The sequence below is a fragment of the Pelodiscus sinensis genome, chromosome 9 (genome assembly GCF_052426305.1).
Source record: "Pelodiscus sinensis isolate ZL-2025 chromosome 9, ASM5242630v1, whole genome shotgun sequence".
Lineage (NCBI taxonomy): Eukaryota > Metazoa > Chordata > Testudines > Trionychidae > Pelodiscus > Pelodiscus sinensis.
In genome coordinates, this window is record NC_143060.1 from 46,526,426 (window position 1) to 46,546,192 (window position 19,767).

Genomic DNA, 19,767 nt, shown 5'->3' on the forward strand with positions numbered 1-19,767 from the left:
ACTGGTTCATCTAGAGACTGCTGTTTTGATCCAGTCAGTGCAATATAAGTGGGATTCTCACTAATCTTTGAGGCAGATGTCTGTAGTTTTCCATTTCCCTTCTGGAATAAATGTAAATAAAGACCTATTTCTCTCTTGTGTTTCCATTCCACACTGTCTCATTCTAGGAGCAGAAGTTTCATGATGAACAAGAGAATTTCTGGATGTTTGTCTGACATAAAATTGCAGTCGCTCCAAAATCTACAGACATCACACTTAACAGGTGGTTTTTCTGTTGTATGGCAGATTACCTTTTATTTTAAACTGAGAACCTGGAAACATATAGCTTACTAATAGTAATTTATGCATGTGTAAGAATTTATTGTATAGAAAATGCGAAGTCTGATGTTTTCGAAGTAAAATATCCATATTTGTAGTGGGTGGTTCTGTGGCTGCTTGAAGATACCACAGCAGTGATGGGCAACCTGTGGCCCAGGTCTTCATGCAGCCCATCAAGGTTATGTGTGTGGCCTAGGACACATTTTGTTTACTGTTGGCAATGCATGGGGTTGCCAGATTCTGTTGGTTTCTGTCCATGTAGGTTTTTTTCCTACTGGTTTTACCAGAGTGACACACATGTAGAACAAGGGCACATTAAAGTCAGGGGCATGGTGATTGCACACAATATAGACTGAGAGCCATGTACTCCTTCCACATCCAATCAAAGGACTGCTGTGGTTCTAACAGCACACCCTTCCGGTTCTAGGTACACAAGCGCAGTTAGCAAAACTGCCCTATCCCGAGAGAACATCCTGGTTATGACAGTCTTGTGGCTCACTAAGATGGAGGGCCATTCATGCTACCCACTATCTATCCTCGGTTACCCATCACTGCCTTACAGCATTCTTTGCCTAAAAATCTGTCATCTTTTTTTGAGGGTAAAACCCTCTTGAACAGGGCTTCTTGCCTAACACATGGAGGTGTTTGACTGGAAACTTGCTATATTTAGTTAGGCTTGAAGGTTATGTCGATGCTGTCATCAAGCCTTCCCACCAAGTGGGAAAGCCTTTGCACAGAGACAATCCCACTCTCTCGGCCTCAGAAGTTGGAATCCAGTGGAAAAAATCATTACTTCTGGAGACTACCTTGGCTGCATTGGATGGCCATGTCATCTTAAATGCTCTGACATGCCCCACGCACTCCATAGTGCGCTGCTACAATGCCTTCTCAGCCATTAAATCATGGATTTCCTCCGCCTGATCCATCGAAACAGTCTTCCCATGCTGGGATGAGCAGGTCCCTAACTCACCGAGGGTTTCAGACCCATCGGCTACCTTCACCTAGTTTAGCCGGCCTGTCAAAGCCGTTGCCCGGGGTGTGGCTGTTGCCACGTGCAAAGCAACTTTGCGGAGCCACAGGTGAGAGCTGGCTGCCAGTAAAAATGGGCCACTCCCAAAAAAGTGCGACAAGCCCTCTTTTAGAGGTACTACCCAATTAGAGGTACTACCATGCAACCCCGTACACCCCTATACACACTATGGTATTGATATCGCTGCCTTGAGTGAAACCAGGCTTGCTGAAGAAGGATTTCTCACTGAACTAGCTAGTGGTTATACCTTCTTCTGGAAACGGAAAGCGCAGAATGAGGATAGGATCCATGGAGTCGGCCTGGCCGTCAAGACTAGTCTGATGAAACAACTTTTGGACCTACCTGTCAGTATTAACGAGAGGCTCATGAAGCTACGCCTACCCCTTAGTCACAAGCAGTATGCAGTAGTCATCAGTGCATACATTCCCCCCGTGAACAGCACAGAGGAGACAATTGAGCAGTTTTATATTGACTTCAGTTCTGTTCTAGTCTCAGTGCTGACCAAAGACAAGTTGATCTTGTTGAGAGACTTCAACGCCCGAGTTGGCTGTGACCAGAGTTGATGGGAGGGAGTGCTAGGGAAACATGGCATGGGCATGATGAACAGCAACGGCTTATTGCTGCTGAGCAAATGTGCAGAACATTACCTTTTCATCAAGAACAGTGTTCAGGATGGCAAACAAATACAAGACTACCTGGATGCACCCTAGATCGAAACAGTGGCACATGATAGATTGTCATTGTTTGTCAGCCTGATATTCAGGATGTCCTTATCACCAGAGCCATGCGAGGAGCAGAGTGCTGGACTGACAATAGGCTTGTCCGCACCATTTTCAAAATACACATTGCTCAGCACTGCCCAAAGCTCATCCAAACAGCCTTTAACATTGCCAGATTCCAGCAGCCTTCTCATCTGCGCGAGTTCCAGTCAAGCCTTGATGAAAAGTTGACTGCCAATGGACCATTGATTGCAGGTCCAATTCAGAAGTGGAGCCAGTTTAGAGAAATGGGGATGGAGACAGCGAAGTCAGTGCTTGGTCCCGAGAGAGGCACCCTGAGAACAACAGTGCTATTGAGGACCTGCTTGCCAAAAACAAGGCATTTGTGGAGTGGCAGAATGACCCAGACTCCATCTCTAAGAGAGACAGGTTTAAGTTCTTCCAGGCCCAGGCTCAGCGAGAAATCCGCAAAATGTACGATCAGTGGTGGGAGAAGAAAGCTGAAGAGGTGCAACACTATGCTGACTTAAACAACCCAAGGGAGTTTTTCAGCTCCATCAAGTCAGTCTATGGTCCTTCTAAGTCTGGCTCTGCCCCCTTGTTGTCTGTAGATGGAGCCATGTTATTCAGGGGTAAGGCTGACATTAATAACGGATGGAAAGAATATTTGTCAGCTCCTGAATCATTCATCATCAGTTGATCAATCAGCACTGGAACAGATTCCTCAGAAGCCAACCCTTGAAGACCTGGGAGATCCTCCATTTATTGATGAAGTTAGAAAGGCCATCAGGCAGATGAGTTGTGGCAAGGCATCCGGCAAAGATGGAATTCTCGCAGAACTGTACAAGGCATTTAATGAGGAGTCACTTAAGGTTTTTCATAATGTCTTGACCAGTATTTGGATAGAGGAAGAAATGCCATCTGACCTCCGTGATGCTGTGATAGTTGCTCTATACAAGAATAAGGGTGCAAGAGCCAACTGCGGGAACTACAGAGATATCTGGCTGCTTTCCGTTGCCGGAAAAATCTTTGCCCACATCATCCTGAATAGGCTGATTTCAACAGTTTCAGAAATGAGTCTCCCTGAGTCACATTGTGGCTTCCGCCCTAATCGCAGTACTGTCGATATGATCTTCGTAATGAGACAGGTGCAAGAGAAGTGCCTTGAGCAGAAGATGAACCTCTAATCTGTCTTCATTGATCTGACAAAGGCTTTCGACACGGTTAACAGAGATGCATTGTGGATCATCCTCAGGAAGCTGGGTTGCCCACCGAAGTTCTCACTCATCAAGCTGTTTCATGATGACATGATAGGAGAGGTGCTCTCGGATGGTGTGCCATCTGAGAAATTTAACATCTCCAATGGCGTGAAGCAGGGCTGCGTATTCACCCTGGTGCTTTTTAACTTGTTCTTCACTCAAGTCCTCATGCATGCTGTCAGAGACACAGATCTTGGTATTTACATCAGATACCGTTTGGATGGTTCACTGTTTGATTTGCGACGTCTTACTGCAAATACCAAGACACTTATCACTGAAGCACTGTTTGCTGATGACTGCGCCCTTATGGCACACCAAGAGAACCACCTGCAGACCATGATTGACAGGTTCTCTGAAGCATCCAAACTGTTCGGTCTCACAATTAGCCTCGGAAAGACAGAAGTCCTCTTCCAGCCTGCACCAAACAGTGTTCCTCCACAGCCATGCATCACTATTGACGGCTCACAACTGAAGTTAGTAGATAGCTTTAAGTACCCAGGCAGCACAATATCAAGTGATGGATCCCTTGACAAAGATTACAACAAGGATCCAGAAAGCCAGTCAGGCACTTGGGAGAGCGCGTATTAAAGTTTTTCAGCACAGAGATATTCGCCTTTCAACTAAACTCAAGGTATATAATGCCATGGTCCTCACCTCTCTCTTGCATGGCTGTGAAACATGGACCCTGTACTGTAAGCACATCAAGTGGATGGAGCAGTTTCACATGCACTTCCTACGATCAATCATGCAAGTACGTTGGCAGGACCGAATTACTAACCAAGAAGTGCTTGATAGAACTAGTTCTACAAGCATTGAAGTCAAGGTCCTCCAAACTCAGCTTCGATGGTCTGGCCATGTTCTCTGCATGGACGAAAGCAGGATCCTGAGGCTGCTGTTCTACGGGGAGCTGGTACGTGGTAGTTGCAAACAGGGATGCCCGAGGAAGAGGAATAAGGACAGCCTGAAGACCAACTTGCAGAGGACAGACCTTCAACCTCCACAATTTGAACTAGCTGCTTCAGAAAGGACTAACTGGTGTTCCCTTATGAGGAAAGCAGTGACAAAGTTTGAGGATGACCGCTGCCAACACCTTGTAGCTGCACGTGAAAGATGACATAGAGCTGCATTCTCTTCTGTCTTGACAACCGGCGCCCCATGCCCTATCTGTAACCGCATGTGTGTTTCGACCTTTTGGCTCTGGAGCCACGTGCGTTTCCACAAATGAAATGCACAACATGTCTTCCTCGGTTCCTGAGAGACCCCCAGCACCACCAAAAAGCTGTCACCAAGCACCTAATGTTGGCTGTATCAGACTGTTGATTCCAATAAAGCCATTAAGTGTTTCTTTGCTTGAGATGTTGCTACTTAGTCAACTTCTGACATTGTCTGGTTTGTTGTTTAGGTGCTACAATTTTGGAAATTAAAAATGTAAAACATATGTTTTTCATATATAAAGTTATTTGAATCTCCCAAATATGTATACTTGTATGTATTCCCTCATTTTAGATCAGCTATGCTTTTATTTGATCATAGCTACTGATAAGTGCAATTGGAAATAAATAGTTTTGTGACAGTACATATTATTACTGTAAATTTCCTTTCAAAAATGTTTATTTTCTTGGCATACTTTTTTCATTTAGCTAATAGAAATTTTTATGTACAGGTTGGACCTCCCTGGTCCAGCTCCTAGGGGCCTGAGCTGTCCCGGACCAGGGAGTTTGCTGGACCAGGGCAGGTCAGTGCTCTCCTGATGCCTGTCCTGCTCTGGGCTTCTCTCCTTGGTGCTCCCTGCTCTGCTGCTGACCCCACTAATGCTGGCCCAGCATGGCTCTCCACCCTGCTATCTTTGGGCTTCCTGGCAGGGACCGTTTGGCCACTGCCGGCCTTGCTGCTGCGGGCTGTTCCCTGACTAGGGCCAGTTGGCTGTTGCTGGCCCCGCTGCTGCTGGGGTTCCCCAGCTGCGGCCACCCAGTTACACCCCGCCCCCCCCGGTGCTGCTAGGGCTGCCCCACTGCCACTGGGAATTCTGGGGGTTTCCTGGCTGGGGCCACCAGCCCCACTTCAGCTGGGGGGTTCCCCGGTAGAAGCTGCCTGGTCACTCTGGCCCCACTGGCACTGGGGTTGCCAGCAACAAACCCCTGGGTTGGCCTGGAACTCCTTGGCTACCTGGCCCTACTGACGCCAGGGGTTCCCTGGCCAGAGCGCAAGCTCCACAGTCGCTGTCTGGCCCCGCTGAAGAGGGGGGTGGGTGATGTCCCTGGCCAAATTGGGCACTCCCCAGGTGCTGCCTGGCCGAGCTGGGGCTCACCAGCCTCTACGTTCTCAGCTAGCTCCAGGACTTGTTGATCCAGCAAGATCCGTGGCCCTGCCAGATCTCAGATATTGCCAGACCAGAGTCTCCTGGATTTGGGAGGTTCAACCTGTGTATTAAATTTTCTAAACAGAAGTATATCAATTTTTTTCCTAATTATTTTCATCCTTCAGGTTAGATAATAGAGGCAGAAGCAAACCAACATGAAATTATTATAAAAGGTTACATTTGTCTAACAGACCCACTACTTTTATAAGAGACATTTTAATTCATGTTGCTTTTCTATTAATACAGGTCCAGTCAATAAATCTAACAGCATATGTTCCAGTTCTTCTGAATCATTTCTACCTGGAATTTGCAAAGAATTGATTGGCTCTGCATTGGATTTACTAGGACAGAATCATGAAGAAGAAATGTTTATAGCAAATAGTCTTCTGGCCAATTTATTTACTATTTATAGTGGAGTAACTACCATTTCAAATGCCTATGAACAACAAGATGAAGAAAGTCAAGAGAATTGTAAGCATAATATCCTGCACTCTGTTTAATCTGTCATATCTTACATATAGGAAGTATAAATGTTCCTGCTGTTGTTTGCAGACCTGTGATTCTGATTAATCTTCCCCCTCTTTTTTTGTAGTTTTCTCTCTTGATCGTGCTACTCAGTCCTGCAGCATCAGAATTACCTCTGCTTTTGAACAACTTGTGATTCTAACCAAGCATTGGCTTAATAGTTTACAAAAATGCACTGATTCCATAAAAATTGATGAAGAATTGAGACAGAATATAAAAAACTTGGGAAGTTACCTCCAGTTACTGTTGCAGGTAACGTGGCAGAGCTCCGTCCTCACCTCGGGTCCTGTACTTATAGGCGGATAGTGTTTGCCTCAGGCTTGCTGTGGCCCTCCACATCGTCTCTTGCCCTTTACTGGAGGCAAAGGTCACAGCCTACTGAGCCAGCCTCATCATGGGCCAGTCAAATAGGTTTGAAATGAACCCTTAATGTCAGTTTTAATTAATCCTCTCCATGAATTCTTTATGGATGTATAGGAATACCCTACTTTATACAACTATATTCAGTTATTACTTTCTTTTTAAATAATTGTCTGTTCAGATATTTTTAATTTGATAGGCTTGTCAAAGTCATTCTATAGACACTATGGGTGTTTTCAACTCATTTGTTATTCCATCTTGCTATTCTAACATGTGTTTGCAGTCATAGTTTTTAATCCTGCACTGTAATTGTAGTAGTGGTCACAACGTTTGCTCTGTGTTCGGTTGAAATAATGACTCAGCCACTTACAGTAATACAAGAATATGATGTTGGTAAAGCTTCAAGATAATTTAAACACTTGCATGTGCAATTGAAAACATTTACACTTTCATTGTGGAAGTTTTCTAAATCATATTAAATTACATCATATCAATTATTAAATCATAATTTTCATTTCTCAGGGCTGTTTTTCAGATATATCCTCAATGGTAACAGAAGCACACAACAAAATAATCCAAATAGTGAAACAAACAGGAAAACATATAGGACACTTGACAGCACTTACAGGATCTGACCTACATCTCTCTGAAGAGAACAAAGAAGATGCAACTGTCTCACAGGTAAATACAATACTTAGTTGAATACAACAACTTCTGTAGTTTATATCAGAATTTCTTTTGTACTATGACTACATTAGGTCAAAATAAAGGTGTCTTCTGAATACTATAGAAAGTATACTCTTCACAGTATAATCTTCTACACAAATTTTCTCTTACACTGTGTTAATGTATTAAATACTCCTCTTTATCACTTCAATGTATTATCTACAGCATGGCTACTCAACTTTGGAAGCCCCAGGGGCCACAATGATACAGCACAGGCTGAGGGCTGCAACTTAAGTGCGGTTGCATATATATGCAAATAGCTTCTTTCACACTGACGGACATGAATACAAAGCACTTCCCACAATGCCCTTGTGCTCCTGGTACCACCTCCCTGGGGCCTAGAAATGCCGACACCCTGTACCTGTCTTTTCCAGCCAGCCTGTTGTTTGCATCTTTCAAAGCAGGGCCGCCCCGAGGCATTCTGGTGCCCCGGGCATGGGTGTGCGGCACCGTCCCCAGGCGCATGCACGGGCCCGCCTGTGGGGAGCGGGCTTGCCCCCCATGGGTGCGCAGGCCCTCCCCGGGGCGCACGGCGCATGCTCGCCCCAGCTACGGCTGCTGACGTAGGCTATGCCCCCGGGGCGCATAGTGCAAGTGCGGCCCATTCCAGCCCAGACGGGCCGTGTAGGGCCCCGCAGCCATGGGGGGAAGGGTGTTGCTGGTCGGCGCCGCAGGGATGCGGGCGGGCCAGCGCTGCGGGAGCCGGGCGCACGGCGCCTGATGGCAGCTGTAAGGGACACTGCGCGCCTCTTACAGCTGCCATCAGGCACCCCCCATCGGTTGGCACCCAGCTCGCCCATTCCATCCGGCTCTGCCTGGGAGACACCTCACCATTGTGGAGCATGTTCCCAGTGGAGGCCATGTTCAGAGGATCCTACCCACAGGCCGCATGTTGAACCCTGTGTAAACCCAAACCGCACTGCAGGCCGCAAACAAACGGGCCGTGGGCTGCATGCAGTCCATGGGCCACATGTTGAGTAGCCCTGATCTGTAGCATAAAATTTGGCTTTATATAGCATCTTTTGAATGTAGAGTGTTTCTCAAGTCAAGGACTTAGACCCTTTTTATAACCCTGTAGTCATTTAACTGTACTGATACAGCTAAAGTAGAACAACCTCTCTAGATTCAGACTAACACGGCTACCCCTCTGATACCTAACCTCTCTAGTGTGTCTGAAATTATACTGCGAGAAGTATACTTATAATTATTTTTGTATAATCTATTCCTGTATGAGAACAGGAATAAATATCTTTTATAGTGATATATAACAGTAACTATTGTGGCAAAATTCTTACCTCTAACCGAAATAGATGTGCCAGTACAAAATGTGTGGGTAGATAGGCTTCAGCTGTGACAAAGCAGTTTTTGTGTGTTTACAGTGGGTCCAAGGTATTAAAAATTGTTTTACCATTCAAAGGTTAAAACAGGTCAATAGAGCTAAACTTAACTTTTTTTTTGACCTCTATATTGACAACCTATGTTGAAAGCTTGAAATGAATAAATAATTTTTTGTGAGGTTTTTTTGACTAATATTCTCATTGTAAAAGTCTGTATCAAAAAAAGAATTCTCAGAAACCCAAATAAAAGTTGAAGATAGATTTTTTTTTTTTTTTTAAAGGGGAAAGAATTATCAGAACCCTGTTGACTATATTAGTTCTAATTTGGGCATAAATGTTGGTCTGTCTGTGTTGATCCATTTGCTTAATATAACCAAGTGTTACAAATTCATTGATGCAAAGGTCAGTTTTTAAATAACTCTTGGAATTTTGAATATTTTAGAAAGATTTTATACTTGCCATTTATGATGGAGTAGGCTCAGGACTGAAGAGGCTCTTGGATTCTGTACAGAAAAAAATAAGAGAGATGCAGAAAGAACTTTTGAAACAGTATCCACAAAATGAGGTGTGTGTGTGTTTGTGGCTTGAGGCTGTTTGTTTTTAGTGCTATCTGCTACACTATAGCTCTGTGCCCCCTGGTTGTTTGCTACATTTGCTGACCCCTCCCTCCCTGTTTGAGGGTAGGTGTCTGTGTCTGGCTGGGAGAAGGGTGTGGGAATGGGTTGCAGCCAGGGTGTTTGGCCTGGGGGGAGAGGGTGCAAGAGTAGGGGAGGGGGCCAGGAGGAGTGCACAACAGGAAGATTGGTGCAGTTGTGCCAGTGTTTTTTTTTCTCAACCAGCCTTGATTCCAGTCAGAAGCATTTACTCTGCCTACCTCTCCTTCTCTACAACCCAATGTTGAGCCTCCCACAACTGGCTCTGTTTCCAGGGAATTTAAACTCTCCCTATTCCCAACCAGTAAAATTTGTATTTTTATTTTTTTGTCAAAGGTGGGCATTCATCAGCTCACTTCTTGTAGCAGAGAAGTATGGAACCATAAGGTTCTAATATATGCTGCCCTTCAGTGAAGCTAACAAGCATCGGAGAGAAGACAAGGGGCTTAATGCTAACACTGAGAATTATGATGATGGTGATTCAATCCAAGTGGTCACTTTGCTTAGAAAAACTTTAAAGAGTACTCTGTTGACTTGCTCCTAGAATAAAGTCTAATGTAGACCTATTGATATGTTTTCATTATTGCAAATTATGGTAGAAAATTCATCATTCAGTTATTGCTTGTGCTGTAATTCTCTTTTGAACACTTCCCTTTGTGATTATATGTGCTAATTTTCTTGTCTCTGAGATATGCTTTTACACATTTTGCATTCAAAGTATAGGGAAAAAATGCATCAAAATAATAATTAAAATGTCCTTTGATAGGTCCAAAATCAAATCAAGAATAATGCTATGGCTTTTGCCAGATCCCTTGAAAATACAGTATTGGACTGCAAAAAGGTAAAGAAACCCATTCACAAAATTACATTGTTTAAATGTTAACTTTAAAAATTTTTTTTTAAAGTGTAATGAGAGAGAATAATAAAAATTACTACCTGTATGCATTTATGGACAAGCTAATCTTGCTGTACGAACTTTACATTTTGCATTTTTTTTACTTAATTATCTTAACTATTTCATGGCTGTATAAATATTATTTTTGCATTTATTATAATGAAATTTGGTTCATTCTTCTGTTTTACAAATTTTAAATCAAACCTCCATAATACTTGAATTCTTTTGTGTGTGCCAACAAAATGGTGGAAAAACAAGATGTAATTTATTTGGTCTTTATAAATTTTTTCTTACAAAGTCTCTAGTGAGAGGCTAGTAAGAAAACTATGTGGTCGTGAGGTCAGAAATTAAGTATTATTATGGGTTAGAAGCTGCTTCAGTAACAAACACTTAGGAATAAATTGCTACTTCTCAAAATGGCAAAACTAGGTTAGGCGACTAAGGTTTTGGGGTTGCCTGTTGTTAATCTGATAAAATGGATGATGTAGAGGTAGCAGAATTTGTGGGTGGAATTTTTGAAGTTATTTCTTACTAGAAACGAGTGAGGATCTCCAGAGGGACTTAAAGTTTAGATGTTTGGTTATTGTGTGGTGGATTGAAATTCAGTGCTGACAAATGAAAGATAATATACATTGGAAAAAATAATTTGAATTGCTCATAGACATTTTGAGTTCTAAATAGACTATACTGACTTAAGGAAAACACTTGAGGAGACCTTCAAAGGTACCTGTGCCTTTGAAAATTACCTTCCCCCACACACTGTCTCTCTGGACAGTCCTGTAAATTAATCTGCTAGTTGTGTAGCTGCAATTAAAAAAAAAATTTTTTTTTCTAAAGATACATTGATAATGGTGTGATAACATTGTCTAATCTGTTTCATGCTTACCTGGCACAGTATGTCCAGTTCTGGTCATCTCACCTTTGAAATTATACAGCAGAAATGCATGTGGTTTAGTGGCAGGCAACCAAAATAAAACACTGCCAATACAAAGTAAGATGGTTTTGGTTTGTATTGAGTTCATCTGGAATTGATGAATTAAATTATATGTAAATCAATTACAACACTTTGAAATAAATAAAAATGTGTTAGATACTAGGAGTTATACTCACAATGTGCAATAGCTTATGGTCTTGACTGTTAGCACCTTGATTTATTTTGAGTCAAGAATGTAATATTGACCAAGATATGTAAATTATCTATCCCTTGAATGTCAAAAAATGTTCCAGGATCTTATAGTTCCAGCTGGTAACTTTAAGGCTGGCAGGAACTGCAATTCTTGCTAAAACTGTATTTTGAAACATAATCTCTCCAACCACACAACATCCCCAGAATACTTAGCAACAATGAAATACAAAACTGTGAACACTGGTGTGAGAATTGAACCCATGACCACATTTATCATTAAAATTCTAAACAGTAATCATTACTGATATATATTATAGCTTTCAAATAAACTGCTGTTTATTAATACAGAAAGAATTGGGATCTCAATTAATAAAAGAGGAATCTGTCCACCAGGAAATAAAGAAGGCAACTAATCTTGCTTCTGAATACTTGGAATTAGAACAGTGCATAGATAAAGTCTCTCAGATCATTACTACTTCATTACAAGGTATGTAACTGAGCTGCTGTTGTATCAGTAAATTAAACACTAAAGAAGACCTGCAAAGTGAGATGTTGTGCTCTTTTTTTGATTCTTTATTTGGTGGATGTTGGAGATCATAAACAGTGGTTGTTTTTTTTTAATTTGCTTGGTTATTTTTATTAGTTTTTTTTCAAGTAGACGCAGACACATATTCCACTTAGGTATGTACATTCCCAGTGCACCAGAGCTGGAGATATTTGCCTACCAGTAGCCACAGAGAGTTGTTACTTGCACCTCATGGCCATAGTCCCTCCTTTGGCTACCTGAAGCAGTGATTCCCCAACCATCCCACAGTTTTTTCTTGCAGCTTGTGCCAGGAGTCACAATTCTGGGATCTTAGCTTCACAGCCTCTCATATAGTTTTGTATCTTTCCCTTTATGTAGTTAGGACACTTAGTTTTACCTGTAATACTTTGTTTCCCTTGGTATTGCCCTCACTTGAGTTTAAGCATTGTTCTTTGTGTGGGGTGATGCCCATGAAGTGTTTTCCTCTGCCTTCAGGCACACATCAATGTTGCATGTCCTACAGATCATTTAAAAAAATGGGGTTAGTCTGTCCCTACCATCTGGGAGAGACTCACTGTTCTATCCTCAGCAGGGAGCTGCTGCTGTCGCTGAGGGAGAAGTGCCTCACCTGCACCCAGGCAGCTGTATGCATGGAGCCCTGAGCCCCTGGCTAGGTGTGGGGCTGTTTAAGCAGCTGTGGGGCATGCTGCTTCGCAGCCTAGATGTACCCTTGGTTGGGACCTTCACCTGAAGCAGCAGCTGCTTGGACATGGTTCCTGATGCTTTAGTACTGTTGGGTTGGTGATCACCCTCGGGTTCCAAGTGTGGTTCTGTTTCACAGTCCAGAGAATTCATTCTTATTCAAAGAAACACAAGAGCTGTTGACTGCACTGAGGAAAAGGTTGCATAAGATCAATTGAAACTTCTCCTGAAATCCAGGTGACTCTTCTGCCTTCCCCATAAAAATTGTGGACTGCCATGGTGCAAATACCTCTAGTCTTTCTATGACTTCAGTTCCCACTATCTATTGTCTACAGTATCAGAGATGGAGATGACAGTACTGACTATTTCCGTATCAGCAGCATATCAGGCAATTACAGACTTTCTTCACCTTTTGGTTTTGATTTGTCCTTTGGTCCAAGACTTTGCCGGACACTGTCATTATAGCTCCATTGATTGATTGAATGAGCAACTAACCCCACTGGTCTGTTTGGACTGCACCACAGTGTTCCCCTTTCACAGATTATGTAAGCAAGGCTAGTATGGGAAAGGAATCTCCTTGGTACCGCTACATTCATAATCACAAGTTTCTGTGGCCTTTCACCACCCTCAACATCAATATTGTCAGATGCTTCAGCATTGCTGTTCGCGTACAAGACTGGCATGCTTTGTATTGATGGTATCACTTCTCGCTTCATTATGGGCAATGATCATCTTGCATTGTCTAGTCAGACATATTGTTTCCTGTCCATTTGAACAGTACTCAAACGTACCGTTTGTTCAGCATTCAAGTTAAATTTAATTCAACAATAACATAATCTGATTAATATCCTTCCATGAAGAATTTTTTTCTTTTAATAGCAAGAATATCATAAACTTATTAGCTCTCCAGTGACTGATAAAGATAAACAAGACCCAAATTTCTGAGGTGGTGATAAGCAGGAGAGAGAGATTTTAGTGGGAAAACACTTACAAGCATAAAGAAGCAAGTCATGCAGCTCCATGCGTCACATAACGCAGCTGAATGAGAAGGAAGAGCAGTGTTTATTGGCTGTTAAAAAAGTCACCCTACCAAGATGGCCTATTCACTGAAGATCACTTCTATTTCACTGTGGTCACTAGCCTGAGGAGACGAGCATTGATTGGATTCTATCCAGGACATTTTGATGTACTTTCTACACCTTCAGTAGTCGGGTTAGTATTGAGTTCATTGAGAGTGCACCTGGTAGTGATTATAGGAAACCCTTGCCATTCATGGCGGATGCATTCCTGGCACCACTGTGAATAGCAAAATCCACGAATATTGGGGGCCATGGCTCCTGGCCCCTGGCACGAGTTTTCTGCAGCTCCTGAAACCATCGGCACTCCTGACAGCCACGGGAAACTCACTACAGGGGTTTGGGAGCCTCAGCCATCTCCTTACACCATTCCAGGAGACACCAGCGAATACGGGGAACCACAAATTGTGAGGATCTCCTGTACTGGAATTGTATTGCCATTCCCAACATTCAGAGAAGATTTGTCTTCTCCAATGACATGGTATCAAAATTCTTAAAAGGGGTTCCTTAGTCTACATCCATCCAGTCCATGAGCCAGTTCCTCTCTATAATCTTAAATCAATCCTTGCAGCATTAATGGGGGGGCACCATCCAGTCCCGTGGCATCTGGTTCCTTTTTGCTGTTGTGTTAGAAAACAGCATTCCTGGTAGCAATAACATCTGCATGGAGAGTGTGAGAGTTGCATGCTATGTGGGCAGGGCCTGGTTCTGCACAATTGTTCAAAGACAAAGTGACTTTATAGCCACAACTGAAATGTTTGTCTAAAGTGGCTTCTCAGTTTTATTTGAACCAGGTGGTCTATTTACCAGTACAGGTTGGACCTCCTTGGTCTGGTACCCTCGGGACGTGACCTGTTCTGAAAGAGGGAGTTTGCTAGACGGGGGGGAGGAGGGTCAATTCTGGTCCCTCTGCTGATGGACTCCGAACTCTCTGGGTCCATCAGCAGACCCAGCCAAGCTCCCCTCCTGATCCCACCATTTGTTCAGCATTCAAATTAAATTTATTTCAACAATAACATCATCTGATTAATATCCCTCCATGAAGATGTTTTTTCTTTTAATAGTAAGAATATCAAATTACTAGCTCTCCAGTGACTGATAGATAAAGATAAACAAGATCCAAATTTCTAAGATGATGATAAGCAGGAGAAATATTTTGGTGGAAAAACCCTTTCAGGCATAAAGAAGCAAGTCACCTTTAAGAGAATTCAAAGTATTTGTTCCAACATTAAGAAAGAGAATGTACAAATATTAAGCCAGTTACAATCACTGACATAGTTAATTATTATATTTTCAAGTTCTTGTTTCATATGACCAGAGTATCATAAGGTAATTTTTCTTTGCATCTAGGTTTCCTTATGTTTAATTATGTGTTGGGTAAGATACAGGAATCAGGCACAAATAAGAAAATTAAAACTATTATTCGCATGTTACTCTAAATTGATCCGGGAGGCTATATCAGCAATTTTTTGTTGTCTCTTCAAGAATTTAAAGATTCCTATGGAAAAATTAGGTTTTGTTAATACACATGGCTGAGGAAAAAACTTTACAAATAGTGGACCAAAAGAATGCTGCTTACTGGGTCTACAGACTAAAACAGTCTGGGGGGCACGTCAACACAACTGAAATATGGAGAAAACTGTATTTTTGTCTTAAGTTTTGCAGCACTATTACTTGTGTACTTTTTACACCCAAAAATTTCATTGCCTGCCCGGCTACAATTAGATTGTTTAACAAATGTGTTGCAATGGTAGAAAAAAATGTGTATCTCTGAAAACTGTAGGTACTGGGGATACTTATAATTAAAAAAAAATAATGGGTACGATATTAAAAAAAGGTTGAGAAACACTGGACTAAAACAATGTCTTTATTCTGTTGATTCACTGTTGATACCAATTCACTGTTGATTCTGAAACCTAATTAAAAAACCTAAGTGTTCACTTCAACCATTTCACTGCTGATCATGTTAAAGAAAACTCTAGCTAGCTTCTTTAGGATTGTAGGTGTACCTTGTGATTGATCAGTCTGGGACTATAGGCAAAGTCTTGATATTTCTCCCTGTCCCCCACCAACTTCTAATGCTAAGATAATAGTCTCACAGTAGATTTACTGAAGCTTCAGAGGGGTAGCCGAGTTAGTCTGTACAGGATAAACTTAAAAAAACAACAAATAGTCTGATAGTACTTCAAAGATTAACAAAACATGTGGATGGTATCATGAGCTTTTGTGGGCACAGCCCACTTGTTCAGTTGACCAGAGAGTTGGATGTCCAGGACCAAAATAAATAGGGGAGAAGAGGGGTGGGGGGTGGAAGAAGGAAAAAATGGGAGGGAGGGGTAACAAGAAGAGGCAGTGGGTAAAAAATATCAAGGGGAAAGCCGAGCTGGAATGAATAGGAGAAACAAATAGTTTCTAAGTACCTAAAGGCTCGATAGTCAAGAGGCAGATAAGAACCATTAATTAGCAAACAACAGATGGTCAGATAGCATTTAAAGATTGACAAAACATGTAGATGGTATCATGAGATTCTACATAGACAACGAACCATTGTCACCTTCATTGTTTACTAACATGCTTTCAAAATACATAATTATTTTTAACGTAAATGAAAGAAAAAGATGTGCGTGGAGGTAACATGCTGGTTAGTTTTTTGCTTTTGTACTCCACAGGATCATACAGAAACACAAATCCGCTTCGAAGCTATACAGAAAAGATTTGCATCTTAGTTGGACATTTTAATAATTACAGTAATTTACTTAGCTTGTCTTCTGCTTCACCAAACAGACCTACCCACACAACAGCCAAGTCATTTATGGTCACTTCTGAATTAGATTCTCAAGCGAAGTCACTCATCATAAGTTTTGAACTTCAACAAGGACATAATTCATTGGCATCTCAGGCCATTTGTTTGCAAAATAACAAGACTGAAGAGAAACAACTTGAACTTGGTGAATCTACTTCGAAACCAAAAGGAATTCCAAAACGTGAATATAGACTTCAGACTTCAGCTACAGATTCAGGGGATCTTTCACCCAGTGGGATACAGTGGGTATAAAATTAAGGCATGAAATATTTTAGACTCCTGCATGTTGGAAAAAGTAAATATTATATGGGTTATATATTTTTTTTAAATGAACAAGAGATATGGAGAGCAAATCAGACTTTAGTTTTGGAAGGAAAAATAATATATTGATATATTTTATCATGAGTATAGACTGTATTGTATGAAACTGGAGGGCTTGGAGGTACAAAATGATATAGTATGCTGAGTTGCTTTCTCGATTTACATTTCTTCCAATGCATTACATTAGACTTTTATATTTAAGAAAATTACAAAGGTAAGTATTTTTATTGAAACCTATATCTAACTGTAGTAAATTATAGAGCAACAGACAAGTAGTAACCAGGCAATGAGTTAAAATCTAGTCCAAGAGAAAAATATATACATAAAAAAAAAAAGGTTGAGAGAAGTTAAGAAATTCAATATTAAAAATGGGCAGTCTATCCTCCATTCACAATGTAGCCTCACTTTAATGCATGATGATTTATTAAGAGTGCAGTTCATCCTTACTGTTATATTTTCTGGCTTTTTTAAATTTTTGGTTTGAAAATCTTAATATTTCTCAGAAGTTGTTGGTGTTTGTTTACTTAGGACAGATTTGAGAGGCTACAAAAATTGTGTGAAAAACACATTTGAGGGGATAATTTTGTATAGGTTTATAATCCCTTGGAAAATGTTAGTCAGGGAAGGTTGTAGAGCTGAAATAACATTAATGCAGATGGACTATATCGATGTTGAAAATTATAGCAAAAAAATCACGTTTCTTTGAAGTTTTAAATCTTTAGTACTGTGCATAGCAAGTTACACACACCACTTTCAAATATACAAATAAGTCGTCGTGTGAGTCACTTGAGAATTATGTTGACAATGCAGCCTATTCTTAATATGTTTGACTTGACATGAAAATTTTAGTATGAGACTAGCTCTTTGCAGGTTCACAAAGGAGAGGGAAGTATGCAAGACACTTTTCAAAGAACCTCTAAGCTCCTGCACAGGTTCAGGGCAGAATAATAGGACTCTGGGAAAATCCTATTTACCTTGACTTGAATAAGCTTACCAAACCGAGTGAGTACACAGCCATCTACTACTACTATTACTGCTGCTGCTAGATTTATAAGAATATCTTGGTAACTAGTTTACAGAACGCTCACTATAGTGTTTACTTTGCTTTGTGAGAGAAACTCCGTTGTGATTTTTCTGCAAGGATAAAAACGGATACCTTTGAGACTATTTCATTTTTGTGTGTTCCTATAGGATAGCCAGAGTAGTAGAAGCAAACACGTGGACCAAAATCAAGACCATAATGTATCAAATCTATAAGCAGCTTTTCCCCTCTCCTCTTTTGGGTGCGCTGTTGTTTTTAAAAGTTACAGTACTTACAGGAAAAGCTAATGATTGCTGTGAAAATCAAGGATAATGGTGCATTTGAGAAGTGTTGAACACTGGGAACTGAGAGATCATAATACAACATGTTCTAAACAGAGCACCTGATTTGCTCAGCAGTCCTAGGATGAATGACATTTAGTACCTAATATCAGACCTTTCAATTATTCCGTGATAGCATGTTTCTTCATAGTTTTTTCTTTTCAAGTGTAAAATTTCCCCTCAAAGATACCAAGTTATTTTGCTTGATTAATAAATTCAGTCACCATATCAATGCCATTTTTGTTCCTTTCTCAGCAGTTCATTTGCTCTTGTTAGTCAGTGCTTTATTTGGTGATAGTGTGATGGAACAGAAATGTGCCACCCAACTGTGGATAGAATGGATAAAATCCCAGCCCCATTAAAGTCAATGGGAAAATTCCAGTTGACTTAAGTGAGGAATGGATTTACCACAGCAAACAGTGAAGTTTGAGTACACCAGAAATGATCCTCATTGAAGTGATATAATGGAACAAAAGGAGACAGTAACAGAATATAAAATATTTCTATCCTGTGACTTTACTAATTGGATGCTAAGGATTATTATACAATGAGGTTTTTATATTTAGGGAATTGTAGGATATAATCAAGGAAATATCAATATGCCAAAGACTATTTATTCCAATAAAATGGAAAAAAAACATACACTCCTCCTGTTGCAGTTATTTGTGAAATCATCTTGCAAAAAGATATGCAAAATGTGATTTGTACTGTATACAACAGCACCAGAACACTACATGACCTGAAAAATTGGCTGTAACTACAGTCAATAGAAAATTCATCACCTGTTTTGTCAACTAGACATTTGTTTTTCACTTTAAATATTGTCCAAATCTTTTGTGAACAGTAATTTCATGATTTTGACAATGACTATATAAATTGTTTCTCTGGTCTATGTTTCTCTGGTCTTTTGCTATTGGGGAAATAAAAGTTTTGCTTCAGTTGGCAATGCTGTCCTGAAATTTCATATACTTAACTTTTTCAGAATTGTTTTGCTGTGCAGTTATGTTTTGTCTGTGTTTTTAAACAACAATATTTTTACTGTTAGTAGCATTTGTCGTATAACACAAAATATGATATTGACTTAATATCAATAATTGACTTTCCATTTTCATTGAGAAGGAATGTAAGTTTATTCATAGCTTGATATAATATACTGTCAGGAAACCTTTGTGTGACGTAAAAATAATTAAAAATAGAATCAAACACATTACACCTTTTTAAAAAATGTTATTTTGTATTGGACCGTTTTTTTAAAAGAAAATAACTTGCTGTTCAGAATCATGTACTGTGTATATAACTGTAAACTATTGTAAAGTATAGAATCAGATTGTTAAACTGAGATTAAAATTTCCAAATTTAAGACGCTTTGTTTGTAAACGTATTAGTTTCCATTTTTATGATTGGGTTGAGACCTGCCTTTGGTACACCTGCTGCCAGCATAGCACAGCATGTTACAAAAGTCTGATAAATATTCCCCAGTAAGCTAAACAAATGTGCAGCGTGTTGGAGGGAGCGGGAGGCAGAGGTTGGGCTCGTTGATATTGAAACAAGTTTCTTTAGTTTTGTTTCTGTTAACACACAGTATTGTCACATAGATGCAGGTTGGGGAGGCCGTTAGAAGTATGACTGTAAGTTAGATCATCGTACTCTAGACATAGCCTATCGGAAAA

The 19,767-nt window shown here is 40.7% G+C and overlaps 1 protein-coding gene across 3 annotated transcripts in view; it reads left to right on the forward strand.

The window, feature by feature from the left end:
- KIF14 (kinesin family member 14) overlaps positions 1-19,457 on the forward strand; it is a 65,957-nt gene extending 46,500 nt beyond the window's left edge. Inside the window, exons 23-30 of one of the 3 annotated variants that reach the window (XM_006135392.5) lie at positions 168-262; positions 5,932-6,156; positions 6,278-6,462; positions 7,093-7,251; positions 9,076-9,198; positions 10,053-10,127; positions 11,656-11,794; positions 16,281-19,457. In XM_006135392.5, coding sequence (XP_006135454.3) covers positions 168-262; positions 5,932-6,156; positions 6,278-6,462; positions 7,093-7,251; positions 9,076-9,198; positions 10,053-10,127; positions 11,656-11,794; positions 16,281-16,666 — 1,387 coding nt within the window. In that variant the 3' untranslated portion in view covers positions 16,667-19,457. Of the gene's footprint in view, positions 1-167; positions 263-5,931; positions 6,157-6,277; positions 6,463-7,092; positions 7,252-9,075; positions 9,199-10,052; positions 10,128-11,655; positions 11,795-16,280 lie in introns of those variants that run through there. The other 2 variants (XM_075936679.2, XM_006135393.5) reach the window with 2 other exon arrangements.
- The last annotated feature ends 310 nt before the right edge of the window (positions 19,458-19,767 follow it).